The sequence below is a fragment of the Panthera onca genome, chromosome A3 (genome assembly GCF_046562875.1).
Source record: "Panthera onca isolate mPanOnc1 chromosome A3, mPanOnc1 haplotype 2, whole genome shotgun sequence".
Taxonomy (NCBI): Eukaryota; Metazoa; Chordata; class Mammalia; order Carnivora; family Felidae; genus Panthera; species Panthera onca.
The window spans coordinates 89708252-89727573 of NC_138341.1; the positions used below are offsets into that span (position 1 = coordinate 89708252).

General features: G+C 40.4%; 1 protein-coding gene across 1 annotated transcript in view; it reads left to right on the forward strand.

Annotated features, from left to right (window-relative positions):
• Positions 1-14531: 14531 nt before the first annotated feature.
• The window catches only part of LOC132676363 (catenin alpha-2-like), an 81731-nt gene continuing 76940 nt past the window's right edge, over positions 14532-19322 (forward strand). The window contains exons 1-2 of the mRNA XM_081795129.1: positions 14532-14574; positions 18418-18684. Of these exons, the coding sequence (XP_081651255.1) occupies positions 14536-14574; positions 18418-18684 (306 nt within the window). The 5' untranslated portion in view covers positions 14532-14535. The remainder of the gene's footprint in view (positions 14575-18417; positions 18685-19322) is intronic.

Consider the following 19322-nt stretch of genomic DNA (forward strand, 5'->3'; position numbering starts at 1 on the left):
GTTTATTTGAACAAATTATAGCTGAGGCCTTCCCCAATCTGGGGAAGGGAGCAGCCATTCAAGCCCAAGAGGCACACAGTGAACTCCCCTCAATATCAATAAAACAGGTCCACACAAAAATATATCATAGTGAAACTTGCAAAATGCAAAGAAAAAGAGAATTCTGAAAGAAGCTAAAGAAAAAACGTCCTTAACCTATAAGGGTAGATCTATAAGGTTAACAGCAGACCTGTCTATAGAAACTTGGCAGGCCATAAGGGTGCGGTATGATATATTTAATGTGCTAAATGGGGAAAATATGCAGCCAAGAATACTTTATCAAGCAAGGCTGTCATTCAGAATAGGAGAGAGAAAGAGTTTCCAAGACAAGTAAACACTAAAGGAGTTATTGAGCACCAAACCAGCTCTGCAAGAATTGTTAAAGGGGACATTTTGAGTGGGAAAGAGAGGCCAAAGGCAACGAAGACTAGAAAGGAACAGAGACATTCTACAGGAACAGCAACATTACAGGTAATACAATGGCACTGAATTCATATCTATCAATAATTATTTGAATGTAAATGGGCTAAATGCTCCAGTCAAAAGACATAGCATATCAGAATGGATTAAAAAAATCAAGAACCATTGAAATGGTGCCTATAAAAGACTCGTTTTAGACCCAAAGACACATTGAGATAGAAGGTGAAGGGGTGGAGGGCCATTTGTCATGCTAATGGACATCAGAGGAAAGCTGGAGTAGCAATACATATATCAGACAAACTAGATTTTAAATGAAAGATTGTAATAAGTGATGAAGAAAGTCCTAATCACTTCTCGGCCTTTTGGCTAAGATCAAGTGTAGAAAGTCTTATGTCATAATAAAGAAGTCTATCAAAGAAGAAGATCCAACAATTGTTAATATTTATGCCCCCAGCTAGGTACAGCCAATTATAGAAACCAATTAATAACAAACTTAAAGAAACATATTGATAATAATACAATAATAGTAAAGGACTTTAACACCCCACTTACATCAAAAGATAGATCATCTTAGCAGAAGATCAACAAAGAAACAATGGCTTTGAATGACACACTAGACCACACGGACTTAACAGATATATTCAGAGCATTTCACCCTAAAGCAGCAAAACACACACTCTTTTTGAATGCACACGCCACATTCTCCAGAGTAGATTATACTAGGTCACAAATCAGCCCTCTTATATTCAGACCACAATGCTATGAAACCTGAAGTCAACCAAAAGAAAAAAAAAATGGGAAACACCACCAATACATGGATATTAAAGAACATCTGACAAAGAATACATTGGTTTACCAGGAAATCAAAGAGTAATAAATAAAAGAATCATTTTTAAAAAATACATGGAAGCCAATGAAAATGAAAACATGACAGTCCAAAACCTTTACTATGTGGCCAGGCGGTAATAAGAGGGAAGTATATAACAATCCAGGCATTCCTCCAGAAAGAAGGAAAGTCTCATGTACACAACCAAATCTCACACATCAAAGAGTTGGAAAAAGAAGAGCAAATAAAGCTCAATGCCAGCAGAAGAAGGGAAATAATAAAGATTTTTAACTCTCTTGAGTTAGCTGCCTCCTGTTTGCAGGACATTGATGAGACAGGGTGACTTGAATATTGCCTCTGCTTTTCGGGACATAAGCATCAAATAGTGTTGGGTGTCCTCAGTAACGGATTATTTCTCAGTAGTTGGCTGTGTAGTCCTACAGCTCTAATGTGGGTCTTGTGTTAGAAGAACAGCAGTCAATTGACATAAAATAGCCTTGTTTCTGAATATAAAAGAGGGAAATTACTGCCCAGGTTCTTAGCATATCTTTTCTGTCACAGCTATTGCAGCATTAACTTCACACAGCTGGGTTGTTTGGAATTTATTTATGTATTCAGTTATCGTTTCAAAAAGGACTTACTGGATGCCTAGCGTATACAAGACACTGTGCTCAGATAACTTCAAAGGTGAATAAGTCTCAGCCCCTGCCTTCAAAACTTTATAGGCTACTAAGGAAGACATTAAAAAAAAGCATTGCATATTAGGAAAATGTGCACATGGCTGTGATCTCACCTACAATGAAGTTATACTAATTAGGATGTTTTCCACTTTAAGTAACACAAACCCAACTCAACTTGGTATTTTATTTTATTTTTTAATTAATTACTTATTTTTTTAGTTTACATCCAAGTTAGCATATAGTACAACAATGACTTCAGGAGATTCCTTAAGCCCCTTACCCATTTAGCCCATTCCCCTTCCCACAACCCCTCCAACAACCCTCTGTTTGTTCTCTATATTTGAGTCTCTTATGTTTTGTCCCCCTCCCTGTTTTTATATTATTTTTGCTTCCCTTCCCTTAAGTTTATCTGTTTTGTATCTTAAATTCTTCATATGACTTCAGTCATATGAGATTTATCTTTCTCTAATTTCACTTAGCATAATACACTCTAGTTCCATCCGCATAGTTGCAAATGGCAAGATTTCATTTTTTATTGGAGAATAATAATCCATTGTATATGTATACCACCTCTTCTTTATCCATACATCCATCAATGGACATGAGGACTTTTACCATACTTTGTCTATTGTTGATAGTGCTGCTATAAACATGGGGGTGCATGTGCCCCTTCGAAACAGCACACCTGTATCCCTTGGATAAACACCTAATAGTGTAATTGCTGGGTCGTAGGGTAGTTCTACTTTTAATTTTTTGAGGAACCTCCATACTGTTTTCCAGAATGGCTGCACCAGTTTGCATTCCCACCAGCAGTGCAAAAGAGATCCTCTTTCTCCTCATCCTCGCCAACATCTGTTGTTGCCTGAGTTGTTAGTGTTAGCCATTCTACATTGACAGGTGTGAGGTGGTATCTCATTGTGGTTTTGATTTGTATTTCCCTGGTGAGTGACGTTGAGCATTTTTTCATGTGTGTGCCATCTGGATATCTTCTTTAGAGAAGTGTCTATTCATGGTTTCTTCACATTTCTTCACTGGATTAATGAGTGTGTGTGTGTGTGTGTTGTGTGTGTGTGTGTGTGTGTGTTGAGTTTGATAAGTTCTTTATAGATTTGGATACTAACCCTTTATCTGCTATGTCATTTGCAAATATCTTCTCCCATTCCATCGGCTGCCTTTTAGTTGTGCTAATTGTTTCCTTTGCTGTGCAGAAGCTTTTTATTTTGATGAGGTCCCAAAAGTTCATTTTCAACTTTGTATATTAAAAAAGGAGTGTATTGGCTCACCAAAGTAAAAAGTCCAGAGGTAATTAGCTTCAAGCAAGGCTTGATCAAGGCACAAAAATGTGATAAGAACCAGGCTCTTATCTCCTTTCCTTCACTAAGAGCCCACTTCTCTGTAGGCCCTTTTGTCATAGTCTCAAGATAGCTGCTAACTATTCTCAAGATTACATGCTTCTAGACTAAAGATAGCAGGAAAGAGTGAATTCTCTTCCCTTTTATTTTTAGCACAAATAAAATTTCATGGTCTTGTTAATTCTATTGGCTGATGAATTAAGTGATTATCTCTAAAAATTATTTAGAGCGGGAATGGGATGTGTTGATTTTTTTAATTTGGTCAGTGCTTACTCCTTTCCCTCACCATCCCCCAAGTCACAGATGGGATCAGTTCAACCAAATTATAGTGTTGGTCATTTGAGGATAATATGAGAAAGGGTGATGTGGCTGGGAGGAGGTCTCAGGATTGGGTCTAATTAAATTGCGATTTGCTTTTCCTGGAACCAATTTCTTGGACAAGATTGAGTATGTGGGAGTCAGACGGCCAAGCTAAACTGTAGCCTAAAGGTTGAGGGTGACTTGGAAGAGGTTGGTCCCATCAGAAGAGCTTGGGGATCTATCATTCTGTTCAGTGATGAGATTAAAACTTCACTTGGGGCGCCTGGGTGGCGCAGTCGGTTAAGCGTCCGACTTCAGCCAGGTCACGATCTCGCGGTCCGTGAGTTCGAGCCCCGCGTCAGGCTCTGGGCTGATGGCTCGGAGCCTGGAGCCTGTTTCCGATTCTGTGTCTCCCTCTCTCTCTGCCCCTCCCCCGTTCATGCTCTGTCTCTCTCTGTCCCAAAAATAAAAAAAATTAAAAAAAAAAAAAAAAAAAAAAAAAGATCATCTAAAAAAAAAAAAAAAAAAAAAAAAACTTCACAGTAAGTTCAGCAGGGGGAAGCTTAATATGAAGAACTGTTAACTCCAATAGCAGAGTAGAGTTATAATGGTTTGGGTAGCAGGAAGAGAGCTCTAAGCAACATAGGAATAGCAGATATAAGGAGCAGCTGCTACCCCAAAGACTGGAATGGAGCACTTCAGGGAGACCATCCCAGCCACTCTGAGCTGGGGCCAAGATCCAGATATTCCTACCTCACTGGGTGACAGAGAGGTCACCGAGGTGCCACACAAGCTAATGGAACTTGCTGGAAATCTGCCCTTAGTGTGCTCATGGGGTGCTTGTGCCATAATAAAGGAGATAGATTCAGGTCAGACAACAGACTTCAGCTACAGAGAGCTTCACACACCAAGGGAAGGAACCAAGGGATGAGAGCAAGAGAAGGGACTTGGGGTGTTCTCAATAATATAATTGATTCTGTCTTGCTGGAGCATACAGGGCAAGGTGGGGAGAGGCACTAACAAAGTTGGATGGGGCAATACAAGTTGTTTAGTGCCTCAGATAACATGAGGATTCATTTGGACTCTGTGTGGATTATGGGGAGCCACTGAGTACTTGTAAGCCTTAGAATCAGATTTGGGATTTATATCAATAGTTTTGGTAGCAATATGGAGAAAGAATTAGAAAAGGGGTGCATCCGAGCAAGGAGACAGATGAAGAGACCAGTGAAATTATCCAGGCCAGTGACTGAAAGGCAGGTGAAGGCAGTGGCAGTGCATGTTGTGAAAAGGAGGTAGGTTTTAAAGATATTAAAGAGGTGGAATGACTAGATCCTGGAGACTGATCAGATGGGGCAAGGCTCTTAATGAGTGTTCATCGTCAACTGATCAGTACAACCCAAACCCAAACTCCATCAACGTCATAAACCTATCCTTTCTGGGAAACTGAGACAGTAGAGCTGGAGAGTTAAAAGCACGAACTCTGGCGCAGACTACCTTGGTTCAAATCCAGGTTCCCAACTCACTTGCTGTGAGACCTCTTGGGAAGCTAGTGTAACCACCCTGACCTCAGTATATCCTGCATAAAGTAAAAAATAGGAAAGCTATCCACTGAAAAGAGCTGTTTTCTGGGACGAAATTACGTATATATAAGCCATTTAGAACAGTGTCTGGTACATCCCATAAGTACTCAGTGGCACTGGCTAGTGTCATTTTTCTTGCAGCAGCTGAAAATAACTTTGGGAATATAAGCTGTATTATTGTGCTTTATAAAACATGACACGTTAAGAATACATGACAATAGCATTTAAGCATTCTTGCTTTCTGATGAAATCATTTTCTTCACTTGTTAACAAGAAGACAAAATTTAATCAGGAGGAGCGGCTTATGAAGGAAAGAAAATATTTAATCAAGAAGGCCAGCTTTAGGGAGCATCTGGGTGGCTCAGTTGGTTAAGTGTCCGACTTTGGCTCAGGTCATGATCTCATGGTTCATGGGTTCAAGCCCCGTGTAGGGCTCTGTGCAGACAGCTGGGAGCCTGGAGTCTGCTTTGAATTCTATGTCTCCCTCTCTCTCTGTCCCTCCCCTACTTGCACTCTGTTTCTGTCTCTCAAAAATAAATAATTGTTAAAAAGTTTCTTTTTTAAAAAAAAAAGCCAGAGTTAGGCAGAGACATAAAATATGATGGTGCTGTGGTATCGCAGTCAAACCAGAGTACATGATTAAACAAGTAAAGTAATAGAATGTGGAATCTTACATCTACTTAGCCAACTACTGGAATCTTAGCCAACTACTGTTTCCAAGATACTATATATTTTTGAATGTTTATTTATTTATTTTGAGAGAAAGAGAGAGTGAGAAAGAGGCAGAGAATTCCAAGCAGGCTCTGTGCAGAACCTGACACAGGGCTCTATCCCATGAACAGTGAGATCACGACTTGAGCTGAAACCCAGAATCAGATGCTTAACCGACTGGGCCACCCAGGTGCCCCCAAGACAATATTTTTAATTTAGCTGTAAAACTAGATCCTAATAAGAGAATTATATAAGACTTATTAAATAGTTTAGTTCAGGTCACTTAAAATCCAATCAACCCCATATCTATGGGAGGATCCTGAAATGAGGTTAGTCTGTCCCAACAGGATTGAGGATCCTTACGCCCTGATTTGTGGCCCTGGTATGGATGGTAAATATTGATGGGAGAGCCAGGTGACACTGTCCAGGGGGGGTGAAGGATCGACTCCTCAGTTCAGTACCCCCATCCCTATATATCTGCCTGACTCCTAGGAGCTGCTTAATAAGTATTGAATGACTACATGAATTCAGACTACTTTCGTATAATGAAGTAAATACAAGAAGTTCCAATCAGGAAAATGGGAGACTGATTTAAAGAGCTGGTTGCCAACAATTTGACAAAGCTGTAGTCTGTGGAAGGCAGGCTTGCTTTAGGAATGGGGATAGAGGCTATTTTGAACAATCTCTGTGAAAAGACCAAGATTTTAAGAGTTTTAGGTGACAAGCTCCGAAAATAATACCTAAATCCACTAACAAGGGAGGAAATTTTAATATCTTTTCTAGCTCTTTGAGTCTTTTCAGCTGTACCCTGCCCAAACTGCCAATATTAAGGACAGGTTTACCTGGTTGAGCAAAGAGTTCTCACTTTGGTGTTCACAGCTGGGCCTGCTGTGGGAGGAGAACACTTAATTGTGATATCCAGGACTCCAAGGGCGTTCTTAAGAAGGGAAGCTATGGCTGCTGCCTCTAAAGGCTTCCTTTATCAGCTCATTGGAAAAGACTTCCCAGTTCTGGACAGGTGCGTCTCTCAAGCATCCCCCTTATAACACCTCCCAGGAGCTCTGCTCTGCTTAGAGTCCTCGCTGGCAGGCCTTCACTGTGAGGCTTCCACTCTCCCAAGTGCCTGGTCTGCAGATGTTCCAAGCGCCTTGCCTCTTGGAAATTATTTGGGAAAACCTCTTCATTAGATACTTTCCTTAACAGATACTCCGATACTTAGCTAGACGCTGAGTGGCAGGTCAGTGTCTCTGTTTAAGGAGCTAATTCTTGCCGGTTATTCTAAGTGTTTGCTATTTTGCATTTCTTTCTTTCCTTTCCTACATATACAGAATATGTAGTTTGAGAAAAGAGTACAGAAGTCTTTGTTCCATTTCTGTCATATACTTGGATCTATTCAAGTTCTCTGTTTCTTTTTACATTCCTATTGGCATTTTATATATTTAGAATTTATTGCAGATACATTTAAAATTCATTAGCATGAGAGGTTTTATCTTCATCTTTTTTATCTTACTGTTTAAATTATCTCTTGTTGATAGCCTCTTGTGGGGTCTGTTTTTAAACGTTCCATCTGTTGGGGCATCTGGGTGGTTCAGTTGGTTAAACATCTAACTATTGATTTCGGCTCAGGGCATGATCTCAAGATTTGTGAGTGCAAACTCCACATTGGGTTCTGCGGTAACAGTGTGGAGCCTGATTGGGATTCTCTGTCGGTCTCTCAAAAGTTCCATCTGAGAGTTTTATCATAAATACAGTATTTAGCCCACTTATATTTATTTTCTAATTGAGCTTAGTTAGCCATCTTCATTTTTTCCATTTACAAACCTTCTTCATTTCTTCCCTAATTCTCACAATAACTTTGTGTAATATGTAAACATTTATTACCTTCATTTTATTAAATGACACTGAGGGTCTGAAAGGTTAAGTGGTTTGCCTGGATCATAAGGCAAACAAGTGACAGAGCTGGGGTTCAAACACAACGGTCTGACCTCACACCAAGCCTTCCTCACACATATTGACTCATATCTAACAATGTGGGGCCTAGGGAGGTTTTCCTCTTTTTTTTTTTAATTGTTTATTTATTTTGAGAGAGAGCATTGGGTAGGAGCAGAGAGCCAGAATCCCAATCAGGTTCAATGCTGTCAGCATAGAGCCCGATGCAGGGCTTGAACTCATGAGCGGTGAGATCATGACCTGAGCTGACATCAAGAGTTGGATGCTTAACCAATTGTGCCATCTAAGTGCTCTGAAAAAGTTTTTGGAAAAAGTGTCCTGAGTATTCTGTACAAGAACTGACTTTTAAAGTGTTTGTTTGGCTTATATCCCTGTAATTTCCTTTAATCCAGACACCCAGAAAGAAATTATCATTGGCTCTGTTTAAAAAGAACAAAAACAAAAAAAGGACCAACTTGGTTATTCTATTAATTTTGACTTCTCAGAAGAAGTGTGTCTTGTCACTGCCTTTTTTTCCCTTTTCCTTCTTGTCTCTTCAGCACACACCCCCCCCCCATTTGTCTGCTCCCACCACTCTCTACTATGGTCCCATTTCTTCCAGACCTTGGACTGATTCTGAACCCGTGTTTCTACATGAGAACTTTGCATTACTTGACCTTTGGAGATCCTTGTAGATTAAAACTCTAAGTATGGCTAAGTCTACCTTTACACAGAGACCCCATTGTTGGTGTTTCTTTTTAAAAGAACTTCACTGAATTAGAAACATAAATTCAAACTAGCATCTGGATTCTTCAGATACAGTCAATAAGAAAATGTAAGGTATAAACCCAATTGGTCTGATTAATATTCAGTAAGAAGCCTGATTTATATATGTATTAGAAAACAAATCCAACATTTATCTCCTTCTGAGATAATTATTTTGCTCTTGGCTGGAACCTGTTTTTACATCCTCTGAAAAGATTTACAGCTCAAATAAGCACCAGGAACAAATTAACTGCCAAGAGCTGTCCTCTCCATGATGCTGATAGCCGTATTAAGATATTACAAATCTATTAGAAAGTGAGACATCACTGATTTGTTGTTTTAAAGGTTTGAGGTATAAGATTCTAATTAAACTATGAAAATGCTTTATCTGGCCTATTCCATACCATAAAATGTAACTTGATTTGAGTCCCTAAAAAATATCTTTACACACAACAGTCCTTTTTTTTTTGTTCAATGATTGTTACTGTTTTTCCTTGAGTATTAGCCTGGATAAAAATTGAACAAGACTAACATTGAGAAGTGAAAGTATTTTATATTTTTCACAGTTAAGAAAAGATTCAGAATTTCTATAGGAAATGTGAATGGAAACAATTTTATGTGGAGTCTAGATTACAAGCATTCTAAATAACTTCCCTGGCTTGATACAATTCTTAATAAAAATGGGTTAGCCTATTTAGTAAATTGAATGGCACGTCTACAGAGAAAAAGGTTGATGATCTCCATTATCACTGGTTTATATACACGATTGTCTTCCTCCACGCAGTGAAACTTGCTAAGGCTGTTGAATTAGGTATCTTTGTGATTGTGTCAAGATTAAAGGTAGATAACTGTAGCTCAGAACTGCTAAACTCTGGCTTTTTCTAGCTATTTTAGTGGTCCTTTGTATTTCCGCATTGTCATACGATGAACTCCCTGCATGTTCCCTTTGGCATGCTTCAAATACAAAGAGCTAATAGTAATTTTTCATTAGGCCCTGCATTTTCTTCACTTCACATGACTGAGCTGCCTGCTCTTTTTCTGTTGCCTCTATTAGAAGACAGCATTAGCAGAGGTCTGTCTACTAGGGTCCCTTTTTGTATAGAAGAACTTTTGATTTAGCAAACACATACATGTCTTGTGCCTTAGTCAGAATTTTGTTCTTGGTTATTTCCACTGACAAAATAGCAAGTTGACTGATGATGATGATGTCCTGGATTACTTCATATCTCAATTTTCGTTTTAATTTAAATCGAGACCCCACGTGTTTAACGTTACCAGTTGTGGAAATCTTCACACTGTAGTAAAGTCACTCTGGAGGTGGCACCTGGGTGGCTCAGTTGGTGAAGCGCCAGCTTCTGCTGGGTCATGATCTCCTGGTTCATGAGTTCGAGCCCCGCATCGGGCTCTCCTGTCAGTGCAGAACCTGCTTCAGATCGTCTGTCCCCCTCTCTCCACTCTCCCACATGTGTGTGCTCTCTCAAAAATAAATAAAAACATTAAAGTCATTCTGGAGAAGAGACTTTAGTACCACCCAAATCCTCGAGTCATTTATTTTATTTTTTCTAATGTTTTTTATTTTATTTTGGAGAGAGACCTAAGGTGACTGGGGGAGGGGCAGAGCGGGACACACAGAATCTGAAGCAGGCTCCAGGCTCTGAGCTCTCAGCATAGAGCCGACGCAGGGCTTGAACCCACTAACGGGGAGATCGTGACCTGAGCCGAAGTCAGGGCCACCCAGGCACCCACCAAATCCTCAAATCATCTGTAAAGGAGTTCTTAGTGAAATTCCTAATTCAAGGCTAAGACCTCTCTGCAAAAGTTGCATGATCCAGTTGGCAAGAATTGGAAGCAGGGCACATCATTAGGGAGGCATGCCTGCTCTCATTCTGCTCACCTGCATTCTACCCCAGCTGACACCACCTGCAGTGACAACGAAGCTTCAGATTCACTTGCTTCTCCACAGGGAACAGCTCCTCTTTGCAGTGGATGGCAGGGAGTGAACTCGGTTCACAGTTACAGGCCGTTCAGCTCTGGCTGCACAGGTGTTGCCAAGAACTGTGGTTGCAGATTCAAGCGCACTCACGCTTCGGGGAATTCCTTCAGTTTTTGTTGGTGAAGCACTTCCTCCTGAAGATTTCTAGAATTTGTCTTCAAATTCCATGTTTTTTTTTTCTTCGATCGATTTTCTTGTATGTGTCTATGTGAAATTATTAGTCTGTATTCCTCGTCAGAATCCTAACCCAATAAATGACCATTGATACAGTTCTAGTGCTTCGAGAGTTCAGGCATTATCTTTTTAGGTAGAAAATATCCTGTGTGTTGTGAAGAAATATTCTGATTATAAGTACTTATTAGTGGTACTTCTATTTTATTTAAATGTGAATCCCTAGGCATAATTTTTTTTTTTTACAAATGACCATTTCTAACATGTTTACTATTTAAATTCTATCCACTGATAAATGTTCCTTCTTACCTCAGGTGGAAGAGGCCTTGGAAGCTGTCAAAAATGCTACAAATGAACAAGACCTTGCAAATCCCTTAAAGGATTTGGCAAAGCAATGGTGACACTGAACTATGTAGCAGCAAGAAGACAACAGGTGGGGACAATTCAGGAAATGCTGGGCGAGAAAATGTGTGTTTAAGTAACCTCCTCGCTTGGTAGGCTTAAACAACAGATCAGTCTTATCTGCTGGTTATCAAATTAGCAAATGTCCTCAGAACCTATGATCAACAAAGGTTGCTTATTACATGGGCCAATTTTCATAGCATTGTGGGCCCTGGGGTACTCTCTGCCTCCTGCCTACCTAGGGTAGGTCACAGGCCTCCTGTGTGACTGGTGGGAACCACTGTAACCTTTTTTCCACTGTAAGAAAAGCTCCCCCATCAAAAAAAAGAAAAGAGAAAAAAAAGAAAGACAGAAAGAAAGAAAAAGAAAAAGAAGAGAAAAGAAAAGAAAAAAAAGAAAAAAAGAAAGGAGGGGAGAGTGGTTTCATGTAGTGCAGTGGATGCTTTCTGAGCACCACCCTTTGCCCTCACTTTTTGTTTCCTAGCCCTATAGACCCCATCATGCATATGCATAGCCCAAATGTGCAGCATGTTGAGTGACCCCTTTATGAAAGACAAGAGGACTATGCAAAGAAAATCAAGGAAAGGCAGAGAAGAAAATAAATGTGTTGGGGTGTGGGATAACACAGGTTAAGTGTGAGTTACTCTGATGAAGGTGACTGACGTAGTGTCTTCTGTCGTCCTTTTGTCTAGAGCTAGCAGTCTCAATTTAGTCTATTCTAGTTGTTTGTCAAGTACCATTAGGATTTTATCCTCAAGGAATTTGGTTTTATTTTTTTCCCCTAGGAAAAACATCTCCAGATGTGAAAGGGTCAGTTAAAACTCCTTCACCCGTCCTCTTGACTGTTCCTAGAATTCAACACGTAGGGCAATTCCTAGTGATTCAAGATGGTCTGTGACCAACAAGCAAGTTTTATTCCACAAACATTTGTCGAGTGTTCTTCTGTGCCAGGTTGAAGGAACGTTGGTATTACAAGCTGGACCAAGATCTAGTTTCTGCCCCTAACATGCTTGCAGTATTCTTTGTGTGAGAGAGGCACGCATGTGATTTGAGATTACTTGATGATTTAAGCGTTTTGTCATCAGCAGACTCAAATGAGCTCTTGTGTGATAGTCCACAATGTAAGATGGGTAGGAGTGAAGTTACTCTGAAACACCAATGTGAGACCAAGAAAGCTACTTAGCTACTTCAAACAACTGAGAAGAAAGCCATTGAATCTTGATCTTAGTGAACCACGCGGGCAGTTGGGAAGAAAGGTAGGGCCCAGGACATTGGGAGTCTTGCAGAAGTTTTGGATTTTATTGTAAGTGGGTGGGTAGTGTTTGAATAGTTCAAAGTTTGATATCAGTGTCTCACAGACGTATTTTAGGATTCTAGATATGCTGTGCAGAAGAGAATGGAAGAGGAGAGACCGGCTATAGTTGGGGGGGGGGGGTGTGGAGCTGAAGTAGTCTAGGTGAGAGATGGTGGTCTTGATTCGTTTGTAGTGGTGGAAATGGAGGAAACTGCAAAGAATCCAAGTTTATTTTGAAACTAGAACTCTGAGGACCTGATGTGAAATTGGACATGTTAGGAAGTGACGGCAACCAGTTCAGTTCTAAGGTTCTGGTTTCAGCGCATGAGTAAATGTTGGTAAATTTACAGAGATGGGAAAGACTGGGTCAGTTGGGTACAGAAATTAATATTTCATATTGAGATACATGGCTTGTGAGATGCCTGTGAACTCTCCATGTAAAAATGTCAAATAGAAGAGAGTAAAAATGTCAAATAGAAGAGCTAATCGGAATTCTTCAGTAGGCCCTGCATTTTCTTCACTTCACGTGACTGAGCTGCCTGCTCTTTTTCTGTTGCCTCTATTAGAAGACAGCATTAGCAGAGGTCTGTCTACTAGGGTCCCTTTTTGTATAGAAGAACTTTTGATTTAGCAAACACATACCTGTCTTGTGCCTTAGAATTTTGTTCTTGGTTATTTCCACTGACAAAATAGCAAGTTGACTGATGATGATGATGATGTCCTGGATTACTTCATATCTCAATTTTCGTTTTAATTTAAATCGAGACCCCACGTGTTTAACGTTACCAGTTGTGGAAATCTTCACACTGTAGTAAAGTCACTCTGGAGGGGGCACCTGGGTGGCTCAGTTGGTGAAGCGCCAGCTTCTGCTGGGTCATGATCTCCTGGTTCATGAGTTCGAGCCCCACATCGGGCTCTCCTGTCAGTGCAGAACCTGCTTCAGATCGTCTGTCCCCCTCTCTCCACTCTCCCACATGTGTGTGCTCTCTCAAAAATAAATAAAAACATTAAAGTCATTCTGGAGAAGAGACTTTAGTACCACCCAAATCCTCGAGTCATTTATTTTATTTTTTCTAATGTTTTTTATTTTATTTTGGAGAGAGACCTAAGGTGACTGGGGGAGGGGCAGAGCGGGACACACAGAATCTGAAGCAGGCTCCAGGCTCTGATCTCTCAGCATAGAGCCGACGCAGTGCTTGAACCCACTAACGGTGAGATCATGACCTGAGCCGAAGTCAGGGCCACCCAGGCACCCACCAAATCCTCAAATCATCTGTAAAGGAGTTCTTAGTGAAATTCCTAATTCAAGGCTAAGACCTCTCTGCAAAAGTTGCATGATCCAGTTGGCAAGAATTGGAAGCAGGGCACATCATTAGGGAGGCATGCCTGCTCTCATTCTGCTCACCTGCATTCTACCCCAGCTGACACCACCTGCAGTGACAACGAAGCTTCAGATTCACTTGCTTCTCCACAGGGAACAGCTCCTCTTTGCAGTGGATGGCAGGGAGTGAACTCGGTTCACAGTTACAGGCCGTTCAGCTCTGGCTGCACAGGTGTTGCCAAGAACTGTGGTTGCAGATTCAAGCGCACTCACGCTTCGGGGAATTCCTTCAGTTTTTGTTGGTGAAGCACTTCCTCCTGAAGATTTCTAGAATTTGTCTTCAAATTCCATGTTTTTTTTTTTTTCTTCGATCGATTTTCTTGTATGTGTCTATGTGAAATTGTTAGTCTGTATTCCTCGTCAGAATCCTAACCCAATAAATGACCATTGATACAGTTCTAGTGCTTCGAGAGTTCAGGCATTATCTTTTTAGGTAGAAAATATCCTGTGTGTTGTGAAGAAATATTCTGATTATAAGTACTTATTAGTGGTACTTCTATTTTATTTAAATGTGAATCCCTAGGCATAATTTTTTTTTTTTTACAAATGACCATTTCTAACATGTTTACTATTTAAATTCTATCCACTGATAAATGTTCCTTCTTACCTCAGGTGGAAGAGGCCTTGGAAGCTGTCAAAAATGCTACAAATGAACAAGACCTTGCAAATCCCTTAAAGGATTTGGCAAAGCAATGGTGACACTGAACTATGTAGCAGCAAGAAGACAACAGGTGGGGACAATTCAGGAAATGCTGGGCGAGAAAATGTGTGTTTAAGTAACCTCCTCGCTTGGTAGGCTTAAACAACAGATCAGTCTTATCTGCTGGTTATCAAATTAGCAAATGTCCTCAGAACCTATGATCAACAAAGGTTGCTTATTATATGGGCCAGTTTTCATAGCATTGTGGGCCCTGGGGTACTCTCTGCCCCCTGCCTACCTAGGGTAGGTCACAGGCCTCCTGTGTGACTGGTGGGAACCACTGTAACCTTTTTTCCACTGTAAGAAAAGCTCCCCCATCAAAAAAAAGAAAAAAGAAAAAAAGAAAGAAAGAAAGAAAAAAAGAAAGAAAGAAAGAAAAAGAAAAAGAAAAGAAAAAAAAGAAAAAAAGAAAGGAGGGGAGAGTGGTTTCATGTAGTGCAGTGGATGCTTTCTGAGCACCACCCTTTGCCCTCACTTTTTGTTTCCTAGCCCTATAGACCCCATCATGCATATGCATAGCCCAAATGTGCAGCATGTTGAGTGACCCCTTTATGAAAGACAAGAGGACTATGCAAAGAAAATCAAGGAAAGGCAGAGAAGAAAATAAATGTGTTGGGGTGTGGGATAACACAGGTTAAGTGTGAGTTACTCTGATGAAGGTGACTGACGTAGTGTCTTCTGTCGTCCTTTTGTCTAGAGCTAGCAGTCTCAATTTAGTCTATTCTAGTTGTTTGTCAAGTACCATTAGGATTTTATCCTCAAGGAATTTGGTTTTATTTTTTTCCCCTAGGAAAAACATCTCCAGATGTGAAAGGGTCAGTTAAAACTCCTTCACCCGTCCTCTTGACTGTTCCTAGAATTCAACACGTAGGGCAATTCCTAGTGATTCAAGATGGTCTGTGACCAACAAGCAAGTTTTATTCCACAAACATTTGTCGAGTGTTCTTCTGTGCCAGGTTGAAGGAACGTTGGTATTACAAGCTGGACCAAGATCTAGTTTCTGCCCCTAACATGCTTGCAGTATTCTTTGTGTGAGAGAGGCACGCATGTGATTTGAGATTACTTGATGATTTAAGCGTTTTGTCATCAGCAGACTCAAATGAGCTCTTGTGTGATAGTCCACAATGTAAGATGGGTAGGAGTGAAGTTACTCTGAAACACCAATGTGAGACCAAGAAAGCTACTTAGCTACTTCAAACAACTGAGAAGAAAGCCATTGAATCTTGATCTTAGTGAACCACGCGGGCCGTTGGTAAGAATGGTAGGGGCCAGGACATTGGGAGTCTTGCAGAAGTTTTGGATTTTATTGTAAGTGGGTGGGTAGTGTTTGAATAGTTCAAAGTTTGATATCAGTGTCTCAGAGACGTATTTTAGGATTCTAGATATGCTGTGCAGAAGAGAATGGAAGAGGAGAGACCGGCTATAGTTGGGGGGGTGGGGGAGCTGAAGTAGTCTAGGTGAGAGATGGTGGTCTTGATTCGTTTGTAGTGGTGGAAATGGAGGAAACTGCAAAGAATCCAAGTTTATTTTGAAACTAGAACTCTGAGGACCTGATGTGAAATTGGACATGTTAGGAAGTGACGGCAACCAGTTCAGTTCTAAGGTTCTGGTTTCAGCGCATGAGTAAATGTTGGTAAATTTACAGAGATGGGAAAGACTGGGTCAGTTGGGTACAGAAATTAATATTTCATATTTAGATACATGGCTTGTGAGATGTCTGTGAACTCTCCATATAAAAATGTCAAATAGAAGAGAGTTGTGGGTTGGAGATGGACACATCAGGTACTGGTGTGTATATAGATGTGTATTAAAATTCATGGACGTGTATGAGATTTATATGAGAATACCCATAAGTATATTTTATTTCATTAATACCTTATTTTTAATTAACTGCTAGTTGAGTCTCTTTCAAGAAAATTTAGAAAACAGGTACAATTGGAAGAAGGAAAAAACCATAGAACACCCTACCACCCAAAAAAAAGTGGTACAATTTTGGTATATTGCATTTTAGTTATTTATCTTCATATTTTAGCATATTTATAATCATAATTTGCATACAAGTATGCATATTATTTTCTGCCTTTTCACTTATCTTGTAAATATTATTCATGTCATTTTTTGAAAACTATAGTATCCAGAGTCTATGAAATAAATAAATTCTTCAGTCATTTACTTAGCCAATTCTTCATAATTTAAAAAAAAAAATTTTAATGCTTATTTATTTTTGAGACAGCGAGAGACAGAGCATGAACGGGTTAGGATCAGAGAGAGGGAGACAGATTCCAAAACAGGCTCCAGGCTCTGAGCTGTCAGCACAGAGTCCAACACGGGGCTCGATCTCACGGAGTGCGAGATCATGACCTGAGCCAAAGTCCGCCGCTCAACCGACTGAGCCACCCAGGCGCCCCCAATTCTTCATAATTTAACATTTAGATTGTTTGCAGGGTTTTTTAAATGTAATTAAGGAATGTTTCCTCAAGTGTTTTTATAGAGAGAATCCCCCTTCCATCTCTTCCTTTTTTAAGTGTAGGTACCCAGTAATATAATATGCAATTTCTGGACCAGAGTTGTGGAGGTTAAAAGGCTCTTCATGACTAGTCGGGAGAAACCTTTTACTTTGAATGCCTAGATAATTATCTGGCATAGAAAGTACATACATGTGTTGGTTACCTATTGGTGTTCATGTTTAGGACCAAAAAGAAATGCCCTCAAACTAGAAATCATGTTGGCGGGCTAAATTCATTAGTGGATAAGCAAAAGAGGATAGATGGTTCAGTTAATTATTACTTGTCAATCTGCCTTGACAATCCTAGATAACCAATCCATTGTGCTTGTCTCAGAGTTGTTTTGACACACAAAAGAAAAGATACAATTGTTGCCAGGTCATTCATATAACACATACTGAATAAACAAATAAAAACTGAACCCCAGTGATTCAAGTAACCTTCAATGATGTTTTGAAACTGGAAAAATTTCTCTGAGATCCTCAGCTGGCAATCCTACATGGCCTCAGAGAGCAGCGCTGCCTTTAACATTTCCGTAAATGATGTGAACATTTTCTTAACAATGCTCTTTAAAGCTGAAGATCAAGAGATTCCCAGGTAGTAGTATTTTGACAGCCCAAACAAGGAAGTCACAACACCTTTGATCTATTTTTATTCCCTAAACTCAGTGATTGAGCTGCCATTAAAGATAGCTTTAAAAAAATAAAATGAAATGAACCCTAGTCCGAACCTCAAAATGAAGTGGCAGATATGCACTAAGCAAAAATCAGAAGAGTTTGATTTCCCATGTTTGTAATTGTCATTGACTATAAGGGCAAGCAATATCAGAAGACTGAAGTCTGGGTTTTCCTCTGCTGCTTAACTAACTCCTATCCATGCAGGCTACTTGTCTGTATCTTGGTTTTTACATTTTCCCCAGCAATATTTGAGTGCCTTTTATAGGCCAATCATTTGCTAATATGTAAAGGGCCACTAAACAAGATCGGGTTTCCTGCTCTCAAGAGATACAACACAGGAGGGACACGTGCTTAAATATGTAACTCCAGTACAGTATAATAAGTATGGATGATAGGAGGGGATAGGGGCTTGTGGGAGCAGATAGAAGGAGACATCGCCTAGAGAGCTGGATGGAATAGTTTCCAGGAAGATGGGCCATGTTGAGTGAAAGGGTTGGGTAGAAGAGGGGTACTCCAGTATTTCATATGGAAAGAACACCATACACAAAGTCCTGGCAGCTAGAGAGAGGACAAGGGAAGGTAGATGGTTTACAAAATTCAGTGGAGTTCGGTGCGTCTGACTCAGAGTTCAATAACAAACGTTTCCATGGCAAACTCCATGGATGTGACAGGTTTCATGTTTTGCACACACAGGAGCTGAAGGACCCTCACTGTCGGAATGAGATGGCAGCCGCCCGAGGGGCTCTAAAGAAGAATGCCACAATGCTGTACACAGCCTCCCAAGCATTTCTCTGCCACCCAGATGTTGCTGCCACCAGAGCCAACCGAGATTATGTGTTTAAACAAGTCCAGGAAGCCATTGCTGGCATCTCCAATGCTGCTCAAGCTACCTCGCCCACCGATGAAGCCAAAGGCCACACAGGCATCGGTGAGCTGGCTGCAGTCCTGAATGAGTTTGATGTAAGTGTCCCAGTGGTGCACACAGAGGAGTATACACTTGCATTGAAAAAAATGATTTGGGGATGAAGGGCCACAGTAGCATACATGAATTTACCCCTCATGGAAGCTTACGATAAAAGGTAAATTATATCCTATTTCTGTTGATGGGAATCCAACATAGTGGCAGAGCCTAGTTTTCTTGTATTCAAAGGATCTAACAACAATGTTGAAGAGGACCTGATGTTAGGCAAGCAGAAGCCCTGTAAATCATTAACTTTTTTTTATCCCACTGGTTATTTAGGGACCATTCATCACTTGGATGATGACCTTTATTTTTAAGGGGACAAATGTCATAAGCAGTGTAGGTATAGATTGCCTCTATGTTGTGCCTGGGTGAAGAACTACCCTCAATGTGTTCATTTTAAATCATTGACAAACGTTGTTGCCCACTGATCCCACATGGGATCGCCATCTTCCTTGAATAGACCCCTCTGGGTAATGCCTCTGCAGGACCCATGAATGACCCACATTCTGCACCTGCTGTTTCTGGGGGTGTGTCCCAATGAGTGAAGCAGTAGGAAGATGGCATCAAAGTGAATGGGAGGCATTCATGTAATCAGTACCCCAGGATGAGAGCCCTCACTTCTCCTGGATCAGGA